Genomic DNA, 15,643 nt, shown 5'->3' with positions numbered 1-15,643 from the left:
GGTACAAAAGTTTAGGTTTCAAAACGCCTTTTATATTTTGTACAGACCATTCTGGGTTTACTTTCGTGGTGGGTACTGTAAATATTTAACAATCCCCGTGTATTTACCCGAGCATAACCCGAGGTCACCCAAATACGCCGAAAACGCTTAACATGGAAATGACTGTACCGTATTTTATATTGCAAGCAAAAAACCTATTGCATGATACACCTAATAACATAAAATATCTCGTTAGATTGTATTTGCAAGTGTATGTGTCTACGATGAACAATGTGTAATTCCGATCTACTGCCAATTAGGACAGCAATGTTTGATTAAGAGAGTACATAACAGAGACCCTTGTCAGCCTTGTCCTCTTCACCTCCTGATGATGTAAGCTTCTCACTGCTGCTCATCTTACCACACACGTCTTTCATTGGTGTGCTTTTTAATGGAATAACCAACCAACGACACAATTTGTAATGTAATGTTTTATTATAATATTGTACATATGTTACAAAAAAGCATCCACTGCACCATGAGATGTTGAAAAGAGCCCATGATATTCTTGGTTCTTTCGGTAAAGTCACGTAGAAGGGAAATAATAAAATAATAAAAATAAAACTATAAATTATAACGACGTTTCGATTGCAACACAAGCAATCATCATCAGGTGTGAAAACCACAGCAAGAAAATTATTATAATTGTATTATTTCCTTTCTACGTGACTTTACTGAAAAAACCAATAATATGAATACCTGCATTTCGATTTAAAGCTTTCATGACTGCAGGGATTCATCTTCTTGGTTCTTTCGGTAAAGTCACGCAGAAGGGAAATAATAAAATATTAAAAATAAAACATAATAAAATAATAAAAATAAAACATAATAAAATAATTCTCACGACGTTTCGGCCACAACGCAAGCAGCCGTCCTCAGGTGAAGAACAGGTCTGTCGGGAAGACAGCGTTGTGGCCACAACGTCGTGAGAATTATTTTATTATGTTTAATTTTTATTATTTTATTATTTCCCTTCTATGTCACTTTGCCGAAAAAACCAAGAATATGAATTCCTGCAGTCATGAAAGCTTTAAATCGAAATTGAGCCCATATGATGTTACCGATTCACAAAATCACAGCCACAGGCTCGTGTGTGTAGTGGGGACTTAGCGCCTACTGTGCAGACTGACAATTCAAGTGGCACAGAACACTCAATGCCCAGACGCTGCTACTCCGTATGGCACCATAAATCAAGACTGCATTTACACATACGTCACAATCACATAGCAAACGTGAAATCATTTTATAGGCATACGTAATATCGCCGCAAGTTCACATGGCATTTAGCTAATTAGAAGTAGATTTATGAGACGCAATTGACAGACATGTGAAGGACAGTCACACACATTGGTCTGCTGTATCAATGACCTTATATATTTGTGAGGTTATCCAGGGTGTGGCAAAGCTCAATATCACTAATGCATGTACAACATAGCTTTTTTACCGCAAGCATTACTTCGACACAGATGCTAGTCTCAAATCGTATTTTAATTTAGCCAAGTGCTTATATGCAAGATATCATCCGCATTAGCAAACGGGCAAAACTTAATTTATGTTGGGAAAAGGAATGCCATGCCAACCAGGCCTTTCATACAGTGTCTGAGACCACTTTTTTTTTAAGTTGTTCCAAGTATTTAGATATACATGCCAGATTTGGAGCAGCCAATTGAGCATCATCGCACTGCATTTATACTATCTGTCTTGATTACATCTCCAATAACAACTATATAACCACCAGCTTCACCTCACGGATGTTACAAATAAATATGATCGTACAAAAAAAGTATCCGAGTGTATTTTGACATTACAATCCAATGCGTGGCTATGCTGCAGCAGCTCAGTATTTATAAACAGACCAGGAACCACCTGACGATTAGCATCAGCCTACGATGAAATGAATGGTTACGGCACGGCCGGAGTTGAGCCCTTGTAGGCGTACTCCAGTGCGGTGGCGATGGTCCTCATGTCCATCTCAATGCTCCTCGCCCAGTTCTCCACGTCTCCAATCTCCTGTGATGGCACACAGCAGTGTCAGGCACATACGTCAGAAACACGCTGCCATAGCTTTACCATGCTCACCGTTCAGCTCCAACGTTCTACTCTTATCCAGTATTATTGTTTTGTATCGGGAATTACGTTAGGATGTATATTTTGAAAAGAGACCATTGTCGATTTACGATAGTGGTGGATAAAAAAAAATGTAAATTATGAAACGACGTGGAAGATAAAGCTATGTAATTTTTGTTCCATTCAAGTAACCTTGGCTAGGAGAAAGAATGATGCCACTGACATTCAAGCAACGTAGCGATGAAAATTACTCAGGTATGAAATGACAACTGCCTACTACACAACAAAGCTCATCTTCTTATTCATATTCTTAGGTTTTTTCGGTAAAGTCACGTAGGTAAAACATCAAAATAAATAAAATTAGCTAAAATAAAACAAAAATCACGTTTCGGAGGCAACGTCGTGATTTTTGTTTTATTTTATTTATTTTTATTAATTTTAATTTTTACCTACGTGACTTTACCGAAAAAACCTAAGAATATGAATCCTTGCAGTCACGAAAGCTTAAAATCGAAAAAAAAACAAAGCTCATCTTCGCACCACAATTGCTACCGTGGATATTTTATAACACACTGCGGTTTTCCATGGGCTCTGAAATGGCAATAGTCCTGGCAGCCAAAAATATTCAAATGCAAACATGCCAAGCCCGCTTATTCAGCTGGAAAAGGTTCCAACAATTGACAGATAATTAAATGAAAATGCAGTCATAACTCAGCTCGGGGAACAGCAGCCATTTCTCTTCGGCAGGCAAATTTGAATTTTTTTGCCCAGAGATAACTTGAGCCCAGCCTAACCCAATGAGGATGTTTGTTGCCTATAGCTATTTAATCTGTTTATGAATAACTACAGTTGTTTCATATCACGATAAACCTACTACTATATTAAAAATACGCAAAAATGTTGGGTGTGCATAAGTGGATTTAAATTTAAATGAACAATAGATAATAAATGATGCGCACATAAGATTTCGTCATAATTGTGCCGGTGGAATTATTGATCCAAGAATAAATATTTTACGTCAACAAATTCAAAGAATTATGGAGATGCAAGTGCTGGGCACGAGGAGTTCAGGGAGAATGGAATGTTGCGGTAGAACGACATATGAGGATAATGTCGGGGACGTGAGAGGCTCAATGGAATATAAGTACATGGAGGGAGAAAATCCAAGAAGGCGACCTCATGCAACAACAGGATCTTTGAATGATAAGAAGAATATTAAAACGTTAAATGAATCACAAAAGGGCTGGATTATTTAAATCCCAATTGCGCGACGACAGTTCCCTGAGCTGTATCCCGCGGCGTCAAGGGTCACAGGATGTGTGTTCGTGTGTCTGGCGCATACTTTGAGAGCTTGGTTGAAATTCTCCACCATGTTCAGCCATTGCACCGTCTGCTTGGCAAACTGCGCCGCCTGCACCTGCAGCGTCTTGGCCTCGGCATCGAGACGCCGCTGGTTCTGGTACGCCTGGGCCACTCTGAGCACAGGCGAATAAGACGGGAAGCAGTTTTAGGTACTGCAAGCAGTGCAGCACTGCACGCAGCGGGAGCTTCTGTGAAAGGCATGGAGTGGTTATTTCACAAGGCAGCAGTCCCTTTCACTACCTAATCCTGCACGACACCAACTACAGCGATAACAACCAGAACCAATAAATTATTCTTACTTCGCATCATAAAATCTACGTGCTAGGGCCAGCGCAAAACAAGGCCTACAATATATATCCATACTTATTTGCTTCATGTGAAAGTATATATGTGTGCAGTAGCCAGTCATGCTATCCATTTCCTCGGACCATAATTCCAAAGGATTACTCTGGATCATGGAAATACGTGACCCAACATGCCACTATTGATCATAGCCAGAGCACATATGCCTGCGCCAGGGGCCCTCGGCAATCACACCCGTGCTACACACGACCATCAGAGACACAGCGCCTTTAATATATTTTTTTTTGGTACTTCTTATGAGGAAACGAGTTTTCATTATTCTAAGCACCCGACTTACAATTAATCAAGTGTGCGATCCTTACAAAGGCAAGAGGACCCATATAGTATCGACACGGGATGGCTATCAAATGAACATTTCATCAGTGAGATGAATTCAAAGTCATGAATCATATGCTCAGTACAGTGCTTTGTAAATCATCGAGAGAATGCTGAGAGCCTTGAAGCAGGGGCACAGTGGCTGGCCTCTGCTTGTATTGACTATACAGTGCTAGCGTGGAAAACAAGGTCTATTGTGGTGAAAATCCCCTCCAGTGAGCCCCCCCCCCCCCTCCAACACACTTCAGTAGCAAAACCCACACAGCAGGCGCTGCTGTGCTGCTCATAGGAGCACAAAGCTCGAATTTATGATGGGAGGGAAAGTGTCACTTCGTGCAGGGAGACCGCACGGTCTAGACACGCTAATAACCTTCTTCAATGCTGCTGCATCGAGTCTCTGAATTGCTTAAAATGTATAGTTTCAATTACCCAAACGCCTACACACTATGAGCGAGCACGCACACGGACATCCATTTATTGTTAGCGCACCAATATCCAAAAACGTGTTTTATTTGCACAATTCACGAATCACCTTTGCACGGAAGAATTCCACCTCGTGGATCATGCGCGCACACCTCCCCGCATTGGGCGCTTCTTCAAAATGACGATTTCACAAGGCACACGCTGGACATCCCAGTCAGGGGCGGGATGAACGGCATATAGCCAGCATGCACTTTTTGTAGCAGTGGATTCCCCGAGTGAGGCAGAAACACTAGTTGTCAGATACCACCCCTCTCCCTATTAGGTTACCCCTGGCTTAGTGCAGGGATGTTGAGGCACCTGCACCCCAGAATCTACAGATCTCAGCTGGTCGACTCAAGCCGGCCCACAAATCGGCTCAACGCGAGACTAAGGCAAGCACGCCTCTCACGGATGCTCCCCTTTGATATCAACAAACTATGCGACGATACACAAAACAAGATGTACTTCACTAGACTCCTGTCTTGAAAAGATTAACGCACGTGTTCTTTGTTTGGCCTTGGTCTCTGATCTGGAGAAAGTAAGGCTTCAAAAGGGCATTACGGGCATCCGTTACAAGACCTTACATACCTTCAAATATATAAACAGACCAACTAACTTTGAATAAAGCCTTCCATATCATACACTCTTGAATCATTCCTTATATAACCGGCAATGTCGCTGTTATTTTATACTTTGATCTCGATATGATAGAGTTACTGTATTACTGCCCGATTTTAATAATGCCATATATGGCCACAGGACAGGCCAATTATCCTACCAAGCAAAAGTTAAGTTTAAAAATCCATAATCATTTTGTTTAACAAAAAAAGCCAATGCAATGTTCTCATATAACAACACCTTTGTTATTCTGCATGGTACTTCCTGTAGAGAAGAAAATAATTCTTGACAAAGTCAGACTTAATGTGCGAGTAAGTTTAAGTTTGTTTTTGTTATGTTTGTAACGCTCCAATTTTATCGCTGGCTGAGGGGGGGTTTGGTTAGAGCGTGTGACTCGCTAAAGCGGATAATTGTAAGTTCAAATCCCGATCACAGAGCGGTCAAAATTTGAACTTAAAAGGCAGAGTACAAATCTGCACTACACAGTCACCAATATCATCATCAGTTTAACACGTAGGCTTTCACGACCAATATTATTCATAATCAACGTTTTCGGGTTTAGATCGCGTTATTTATAAATGTGTCGTAACCCTCCACCACCCGACACGTCCAATCAGTAAAAAAGTGTCACGTTGACAAAAGACAAATAGTTCACTGCTTTAGCCCACCAGTGTGTTGAAGCGTGAAACCACAACATTTACAATTTTTGAGTACGACGTTTCGCTGGTAATTGCATCCAGCATCATCGGGCAATTCGCCAGAATGGTGAGGCACTGCTGTCTCCTGTTCTTATATCATCAGCCATGATCTATCCACTGCTGGATGGTGGCCTTTCCTTTCTGATGTCGTCCCTCATGCCACAATGCGTCTCTCGCTTCTGCACGGACCATCACTCCATTTCTGCTCTGTGGGAAGTCATTACTGGTATTTCTGTGGAGTATATCATATAGCATTTCCACCATTAATTCAGGGTGATAAACTTGAGATTAGCATTTCCCGATGCTGATTTTAGTGGGAAAGTACTAACCGATGAATACAGCATAATAAATACTACTCCTAGACATGTATTTAATAAATGAATTACATAGCATAGCAGTGTTACTGTGAGGGTAGCGGTGGTGTGTAGGCAGTGACGCTGTGGGAAGGGTAGGCGCTGGTATCTAGGGACATTTCGTTAGGACCACATGGCCAACGTATCCCAGCTGTGGTGGCTGCTGTAATTCCCCCTAGAAAATTCTAATTACTTACTGCTCAAGATCCAATTAGCCAGACCGAACTGTTGCTGTTGAGGCACCAATTATGTTACCACGTCTACTATAAACATCTTGCCTTCAAGGATACCAATATTTTATTTATGGCTTATATAAAACAAATAATTCTTATATATTTCGATTTAAAGCTTTCGTGACTGCAGGGATTCATCTTCTTGGTTCTTTCGGTAAAGTCACGTAGAAGGGAAATAATAAAATAGTAAACATAAAACATAATAAAATAAAAATTCTCATGACGTTTCGGCCACAACACAAGCAGCCGCCCTCAGGTGAAGAAACAGAGCTGTCGGAAAGACAGCGTCCCAATGTTGAGGACGGCTGCTTGTGTTGTGGCCGAAACGTCGTGAGAATTTTTATTTTATTATTTCCCTTCTACGTGACTTTACCGAAAGAACCAAGAAGATGAATTCTTATATAGTATCCTCATTAACATTTACAGTACCCGAATGGAAGATGAAATGCTGGGAAAATATGAAGTTTCCCCCCCCCCCCCAGCTACACACTTCTCAATGGACAATGAACATACATAACATGTGCGACGTGTGACCGGAAAAGATTCACAGCCGATAATGCACAGGACATAGTGGGTGACAATGAAAATACAACTTCCTTTACGTACAGGCATGCCCCATGAACATCTAATTGAAGGGGACAAGGCTGAGAAAAGCTAGGGATAATTAGATACACTGCACACGTGAGCATTTATAACGGACGAGAAAGCCCCTGCACACTACAGTAAGAAATGTACGAACGATATAGCGGGCAGAGTGGAATTTTAGCCTGGGATCATAACGCAGTAGAGAACCTATATGCTAAGAGGGCATTATTCATCACCAATAATTTTAACTGCACCGCAATAAAACATTCCCTCCATCCCACTGGGATCATCAATCCTTTGAGACACTTGGCACAGGCCTGAGAAAATCCGTGCAGGGAGACTGTGGGAAGCAGGGCTCCCCCTTTAAGAAGGTTCCCGCACGGCGAGCGTGGGACCTGTGAGGCCAACCGGATCGCCGCGTCTGCTATATTTGTACGGAGCGTTGCGTCCAAAAGGAACAATAAAATAACAACAGTTTTTTTAAACTCAACCACAGCTCATCATGAATTATAAATAAATACATTGCGTGGGTTACCGCTGGGAAAGCTTTACCTTCATTAATGTAATCAAATACTGCTTCATGAGAAGATATGTGTTTTTGTTATCATCTAACAATTCCCAAAAAACTAAAAACCAAGCTGGTTTCGACACAAACACTTGTGAACGAGTCGCAGTGATGCGATTGATCTGTCTTAAGAGCACTTTAGAATCAAACTCATCTTTTCACAGCTTACAACATAGTGGGTTTGTCTCTGGTATTCCATGGGTTGAATCGCCGATTACATTCTCTTTGTCATGAAACAGCCACAAGTAGACACATGGAATGTTCCATATCGACCTGGACATATTTTATCCTTCCTTTGAATATTCGATAACTCCAAATTTTGCAACATCATTCTTTAAAGCAACGTGAAGCAGGAATCTGGAGGTAGATAATATTTGTGTTGCTTTCGTGTGCCAATCTGCCAGCCACATGTTTCCGTTTTGTTATCATTGGCCACACCTTTTCGGCCATGAGCTTCATGCATTACTCGAAACGAGAGCTAAAGGAAGATCAGAAAAGGGTGGTTGCAGTAAACCCCTTTGTGCACTGTCAAACACCGAAGCCGATTCCCGCATGGAGGGAAGGCCCATGTCAGGGCGTTTACCTTACAATACAATAAACAAATGGAACCTGGGACGCAAGCGTAATACATTTTCGGACTTCAAATACTAAAGCTTCATTTTGAAACAATGACATTTTTAGTGACCATGAATCTGTAGTGGCTGAAGTGTTCTGTGGAATGTTCTTCTAAAGGTTAGGGTGAAGACTCCTTAAGGCCTGGGCACAAAAGAGGAAAACATTCCAGCATGCCACACTGAAAAGGAGAAAAAAATAACAGGTGGCCACCATCCAATGAAGTTAGCCAGTACATTGAAATGACTAACGGAACTGGCACGAACATAAAAACACGTTTCAGCGGGACAGTAGAAATCGTATCTGCTCTGATACCAGGGGCAAGGTTTATAATGTATACAGTATCCGGAAAACATCACAAATTGCTTTGTTAAAAAGGGACGGTCTTATAGTCAAAGAGTACAGGAAAGTATTACAGTACAGTGAGCAGTAGAAGCCAGAAGAGCAATATATATATGTTTTTATTGTATTGTACTTCTATGCTCTCGCGTCTCTGCTCCCTGTCTTGACCAACACTGACTAGTGTGATAAAGTGTGGTCAAATAATCCCCACGACCCACGCAGCGTGGGAGATGCCCTCCGTACACTGCAATAATGAGTTATCCCTAACAGCAATTTTAAACAAGTCAAGGACTTTACGTGAAAAAAAATTCCTTCGCTCTTTCAGCGCAGTGCTCATGCTAGCGATTAGCCTTGTAAGCACAGAACACGCATCAATAGGGGCCAGTGTAACTCCACAACACTGTACATTCATGCCACCAAATAAGGTAAGGCTGGACATGTAATGGAACGCTAACTTTCCATTTTGCTACATTTCCAGCAGTAATAGGTTTTAGGGACGAAAAAAACACGTGAGTTACTGCAAGTGCACAAATGCAGCTTAAAAAACTGATTTGGCTTTCCCTTCAAAGAACACCACGTTTTAACTTTTCTTCTGCGAAATAAAAAATCAAGATTGAAATCTTAGTGCTGTTTGCAAATTGCATAAGCGTCTTTGAACATTGGTGGAAACCAATCTATATTGGTTTGCTGCTTTTCAATCCACTTAAATAAGAAATGTGTGCACGGGAATGAGAGCGAAAGTGCCATTTCCTGTTTTCCCTCTAAGTTCACAACAAAACTTAGCATCCTACGGCATCACCGGCATCATCATCATCCAGGGTGGAAGGGTGGCACAGTGGTAACGTTTGTACATCACGGTAAGAAGAGCCTCGGTACAATTCCCGACTCGGGCACCTTTCTGCATGGACTTTGTATATTTCCCCCCCCCCCCCCCCCCCCCCGTTCTGCATGGGTTTCCTCCAGGTTCCCCAAGTTTACTCCCATAGAAATCCAAAAAACGTACAATGCAACTGATATTGGTTTAAACATCCCAATGATGATGAATTACCTGTAAATTAGTGAATTGACATTACATGTAGCAATTTCGGCTACTCCTGCCAAACACTTGGCAGGACCCTCATGAAAATGAGTATTGAGCCTCAATGGAGGCTCTTCTGGGTAAACAAGCATAATTATCAGTAATAAATGTATACTATTGATGAACATAACGTAAGTCCGAATGCCCTTTAAAATATATATGTACTCTCGGTCTGCGTGTCAATAAATTACATAAGGTAGGCGGTTCTATCTGGAACCCACACAAGCATAGCAATGAAGGGATTAAAATCTTTGTGAATATTTTAAAGGTGGGATTTGTTGGATCATAATGCTAATTTTATTGAATGGGTAAGCCCCTGCAACTTGTACACACTCACACATCTCCACTCATTGATCAGTCACTCCTAATGAGGCAAGCAGGCTCAGCATCATTTAACATTTCACAGTATTTGGGTGACTGATGCTGGGGAGAACATCTTTGATTTGTCTCCCACAGAAATAATCTATCTTAAAACAACACCGTTTTAAACAGTGATAGAATATTATTATTATTCATGAGAAGTTCTTGAAAAGATCACCCAATGCAAAAGATCCCTGGCTTGGTCCTTCCTGGAAGCTCATGGGCACAACCCTAAACCGCAACTGAAATTTAAAACCTCTCCGGTGTGCGATTGTGGTCACGCAGTACAGACCATGGGACATCCTAAACGACTCAATGCCCGGTGCATAAATAACGAGACGGTATAATCACAGCTGAACACCGCTCTACTACCCACCCCGTAATAATCTGGTTCAACCACCTCAATGTAAAGATGATAGTTGTTGCTCTCCATCAACATCAACCACGTGAAGAAGCAGAATAACATGATCTGGCCTGTCAGCACACTATTTTTGAAATTAATTATCAGCTTTCGAAACCTTGAGACAGTTCGGTTAGGTTAAATCAATGTCACTTTACACTTCAGGTGACGAACTAAAAGATTTGTAATGTTTTTGTACACATTCCTGAATGGCAAGGGAAATTCCATATGCCACCAACAGCAATGAAATAACCAATCATTGCGAGCCCGAATATTGTGAGGTTACCTCCTTCTGCACAATGAAATGGAGGACACAATCCAGTATACGTAAACATATCTATAGAGGTATGTCCATGCACCTCCGAATAGTACTGTGGGCTACACAAAGATGTTCAACATACATACGTAGTGTGACAAATCTTATTTTTACTGCAGCAGCTTGAGAGCAGTGCAGCGGCTATATATATAAAAAACACGTATATAATTGTGAATACAATGTGCAACTCAATATTACCGTGTCCATGCTCTGCCCAACAAAGGTAATGCCTGGTACTGTCCAAACGAATTCGTCCCCCGCAGATGGCCCCTGAGCACCCACCAACCTGGGGGCTGCACTCGCTCACGGCCCCAGCCAGCTAGGGAATGTGTCATCACTCCCTGGAGAAAAGCAGTCACGAGCTGGACCAGTGCCCAACTCACATTTCCTGAAAGTGACATCCGCTCATACACAAGAGAGGATCTCGCTTGTGATTCACTTAGGGTTGGTGCTCCGTGTAGCCCTGGTCAACTAATTTGGCAAAACGATTCAACGATAGCTTAACGAACACAACACTATGTCATATAACTAGTGAAATGCATGAAAAAGGGGTGTGAAAGGCACACCGATTTACCATCGGTGTGAATCTACTGGACATTTGTGAAAAAGAGCTTCATAGCTCATCGGATTCCCCCAGTCTAAATAAAGATTTATCCGATTCTGACCATGGCATTAAGCAAAATGATCTATTAAATGTAGCGTTCTTTACTGTGCCATTTATCTCTGGTGAAATAATGAGAAAAAACTGGTTTTAGTGGAATGTGTTCTTGGGCAGATTAGATTACCTCTGACCGACTGCGTTTAGAAAGCGCACAACACTCTTTGTCACTATCAATTACAGCGAGGTCAACTTTAGGAATTCTGGGAAGGTAAATTACGCTTACACATACGACAGTGATAATGCATTTCTCTAACCTATTTATGAGACTAGGCCAGACTACAAATGCTGCTCATTTTCAAGGTCTGTATTGCAAGTTCATTCAGCATCACACCACCCTGGTGCCCATCACGATTTCGTTCACCATTACACCGAACTCAAGATCCTTCTTTATAAAGTGGTGGTCACTAGCAGCAGTTGTGCCGACAATTCAAGTACAGTACATTCATGCTACACATACAGTTACACTATAGTGCATTTTTGGATGCACTTTATGGACACCCCCATTTTTAGCCTGGTGAAATTATTTGGCTAATTTTGTGCGTGAGCAACTATTAAGCCTTATATGGAAATGGAACAGGGTGGTGTAGCCAGCAGCATTCTCAGTTGCCGGTCTTCTCTACGTGTTGCCGAGACGGCACCACTTTGAGCTCGCTCAGGTCAAACTAGGAGGCCATGCAAGGTAGTGATTCAAACTGCGAATGGTGCACATGTCAAGCTCATGAAATAGGTCGCAGGGACTGCATAGCACTGCACCAACCACCACAGTCATCACTGCTGGATGAAGGCCTCCCCATCTCATCACCCTCAGGTGCTGCAATGTCACAATCCAACTTCCTCCTGCACATGAGCTGATCTCATCCCTCCCATCTCCTTGGCGTGTTTTCTCTGAAATGTGTTCCTGCCTTTGGGTGACATTTCAGAACCACACTTGTCCATCAGCCATTAAACACATTCCTGCGGAGGGAGCTGGTAGGAACGTTGGGTTGCTCGGTCAATGGCCAGGGTCAACGGCGGCGTGGTGTATTCCGCAAATATGCCCGACTGTGAGGGCGGGCACAAGCCGGCGTGAGTAGGTTAAACGTTGAGTTATATAAGGGCACCACAGGGTGACCAGCCCCTCCCCTCCCCACCCAGACCCACCCCTCCCACCCAGCCCCTCCCCACCCAGCCCCGCCCAGCCCCTCCCCACCCAGCCCCTCCCTGCACGACGGACGGACACAATAATCCCCTGTGGGCTGGTGGAATCAGTGGGTTCCTACCAGTACTAATCTAATGACATGTCCTGCCCACTCCCCATCTACGTAACGTCAATGATGTCTGCAATTTGTGTTTGTGCTCCGATCCATGTGTTCCTGCTTTCTATCAGTGTAATTCCAAGTGGGAACCTCTTTATACCTCTTCCAATCATTTTTAGATTGTTCCATTTTCTTCATCAGTGTTCACGTTTTCCATTCATGTTGGGCAGGTAATATGCACTCCTTGAAAACGTTCTACTTTAGGCACATTAGTAAGTTGCTTTTGATAATTATAATCCAGTGCAGTTTTCCAAAAGCACTCCATAACCAGTTCTCACTCCCACTATTAATGAATGAATTTCGATCAATGATTGCCAAAAGTATACAATCTCTGTTGTGTTTTCCATGTGTCCTTCAAACACATTTTATTTTGTTTTGTGAACGTATTGTACTCAACTTTTGTTTTGCCCATATTTATCTTTAGCCTCACTTTGCTGCCTTCTTTGTTCAGCTCTTCAATCATTTCCTGCATTTTATTTCCATTGTTTTCATGGGAGCATGGAAACAGCACAAAGGATGTTAATGACTGCCGATTCACAAATGGTAGCCCTTAAAAAGCAACGTTGAACCATAACGCATGAAACATAATCTTAAAACCACTTTAGGTATTTTATGCAGATCTCGATCACGAAAATATATATCTCAGGAATCGAATAATTTGTCAAGTGAAGAAAAGGTTCCAGATGTCACGTGTGAATAAGCAAGCACTGCTCTTCAGAAGTATAAAAAAGCGAAAGCTTCTGGACCAGATGAAATAAACTATGGACAGTATTAAAGAGCCTTCCACAAAAGAACACACAGATGAAATGTCAACCACCTCCAAACCACTCCTGACTCCTGGCACAACATACAAATCGATTGTTAGGATTAAATTTGATTACTTTGTGGGGGATGCAGTCTCGTAACAGCTGTGTTTTTTAATCAGTTCATCTTCCTCATTAATGGTTTACTTTGTTGGCTGCTGCTGCTGCTCAAATATAAAATTAAAAACAAACATCCCCTGCATAGCCTCAACAGACTGTTGGGGAAAGTGATGTTAGCGAGCACCTATGAAGACCGGCACAGCACACGAGGGGGCGGATGGCCAACACCACGCCTGGCCGCCTTTGTCTCCCCAGTGGCGATGTTTGCACACCACACCAGGTACTCATTTGAGGCCGAGTCGACCTAGGACCGGTTCAAATAATCGCCACTGGTGCTGACCATGAGGGAGAATCGAACCCTGGAGCTGTGTTCGTAGCGCAGCTCGCTACCCGTTACACTACCGCTCCCCACATATATAACTACAGCTCCATCACACACTCCCCTTTCGCATGGTCACAGGTCAATATTCAAGTATTCACACACCATCGCCTCCCACACAATCACATTCTAGCAGTGGGAAGGTTGCAATAAAGCTCCAGTAGCTCCTTCCTTTGTCCCCACAGGCTCCAGCACACACCACGAATTCCTGTATACGTTTTGTTTATCAAAAAAATATTCTGCCTTTCTAGGACACTGCACAAGACAAATAGGAAGTAAATGTGCCTAAAATTTCACGTTGAAATTCATAAAACTGTCTCCATGATAATAAATTCCAAAGTTATAAACAAAGAGAAAATTAAAATCTGACAATGGAACAAAACTATCATCAGTGAGTAAGCAATATGCTTTCGCCACTATGTGCTTCACTGTGCAGACGTGCAGGGCTCTGGGAGCCCTCTGTGTGGCTCAACACTGGGTTGTTCTGGGGAAAGAGAGTGCCTGGGTGACCAGTAGTCTGCTGCCTGTGCCACACCGGTAAGCGGGCCCCAATGAGAGGGCCCACGTGAACACTGCTACCCATCTCCATCACTCGTGCCAGAAGCATTTTCATGAAGCAAAATTGTATTTTTTGTCAAGTAAAAAACTTTTACATAATGTCGAATACGAAACTGTATGGCGATGGCTTAAAATGTGAGCAGGTTTCAGGCTAAAGTGTGGACTGCACGAGTCATTTTAGGTCAACATGTCTTGCATCAGAGTAAAGAGCAGTGACAGCTGGCAGTTTGAAATCCTCATTTTAAGCTCCCCCCACTGATTATAGAAATGTAAGTCACTTTGAAATGCTTAGCATGCCTGGCATAAAACAAATGATTTCAATGCAGAAATGTCATCAACATTCCAAGCTATCAGTGCATGTATCTACATTATACTAATCATTATCATCTCCAATGATCTATCCTGCTGCTGAAGCTCTCCTTACATTTACATAGGCATCATCCCTCACGGTGTTTCATGATCTTGCAATGGCATAAATCATCTGGCTCCGGCATCAAAGCAGATCTCATTACTCCAGCTTTGTCACGGTTGTAACTCCTGGGCAAGCTCCCTCCTTTGGCTGATATTCTATCACCAGTCTCCACCATCAATTACCAACATTTCTTGTCGTGTATCACCTAAACCAACTAATTTTCCTTACCAGTCAAGATATGCCTCTAATTTGTGTTTGTTCTCCGATCCAAGTGTTTTTCGTCTCAATGCAATTCCCAACATGTATAACTCTCCACGCTTCTTCCTTGCCCATTTTCAGCCTCGGCCCCATTCTGTGTGAGTGTCCATTTATTTCATCCATATATTCACTACGCACTGCTTGAAAACACACTTTGAACATTAATTTGGAATATTAAAAACCAAAGCGTCTCAATGACCACCCTGCGCCCATTACAGTTCTCGCCAAGCTGGAGGAAGAAGTCTGCCGTGAATACAATATGCCGTCGTGCATTGGGAAATTCAAGGAATGCCACACTTCATTTACCAATAACACTCTGAAGCCACTCTACACATTAAAACGTCTTCGGCATTTATCCCCGAGCAGCTGGTAACACTGAGCACGCGGAATGTCTGGCAGTTGGTCCGCGCACCTCATGAAACAGCACTGCTGTCACACAACCAACGCCA

At 42.4% G+C, this 15,643-nt stretch overlaps 1 protein-coding gene across 1 annotated transcript in view; it reads right to left on the bottom strand.

Annotated features, from left to right (window-relative positions):
• Window positions 1-470: 470 nt before the first annotated feature.
• The window catches only part of BLOC1S1 (biogenesis of lysosomal organelles complex 1 subunit 1), a 28,390-nt gene continuing 13,217 nt past the window's right edge, over window positions 471-15,643 (bottom strand). The window contains exons 3-4 of the mRNA XM_061557543.1: window positions 3,449-3,581; window positions 471-2,049 (exon numbers count right to left, since the gene is read on the bottom strand). Of these exons, the coding sequence (XP_061413527.1) occupies window positions 1,942-2,049; window positions 3,449-3,581 (241 nt within the window). The 3' untranslated portion in view covers window positions 471-1,941. The remainder of the gene's footprint in view (window positions 2,050-3,448; window positions 3,582-15,643) is intronic.

Source organism: Lethenteron reissneri, chromosome 23, assembly GCF_015708825.2.
Source record: "Lethenteron reissneri isolate LAM-NWPU_2019-01 chromosome 23, ASM1570882v1, whole genome shotgun sequence".
Taxonomy (NCBI): domain Eukaryota; kingdom Metazoa; phylum Chordata; class Hyperoartia; order Petromyzontiformes; family Petromyzontidae; genus Lethenteron; species Lethenteron reissneri.
This window is presented reverse-complemented; position numbering and strand designations above follow the sequence as displayed.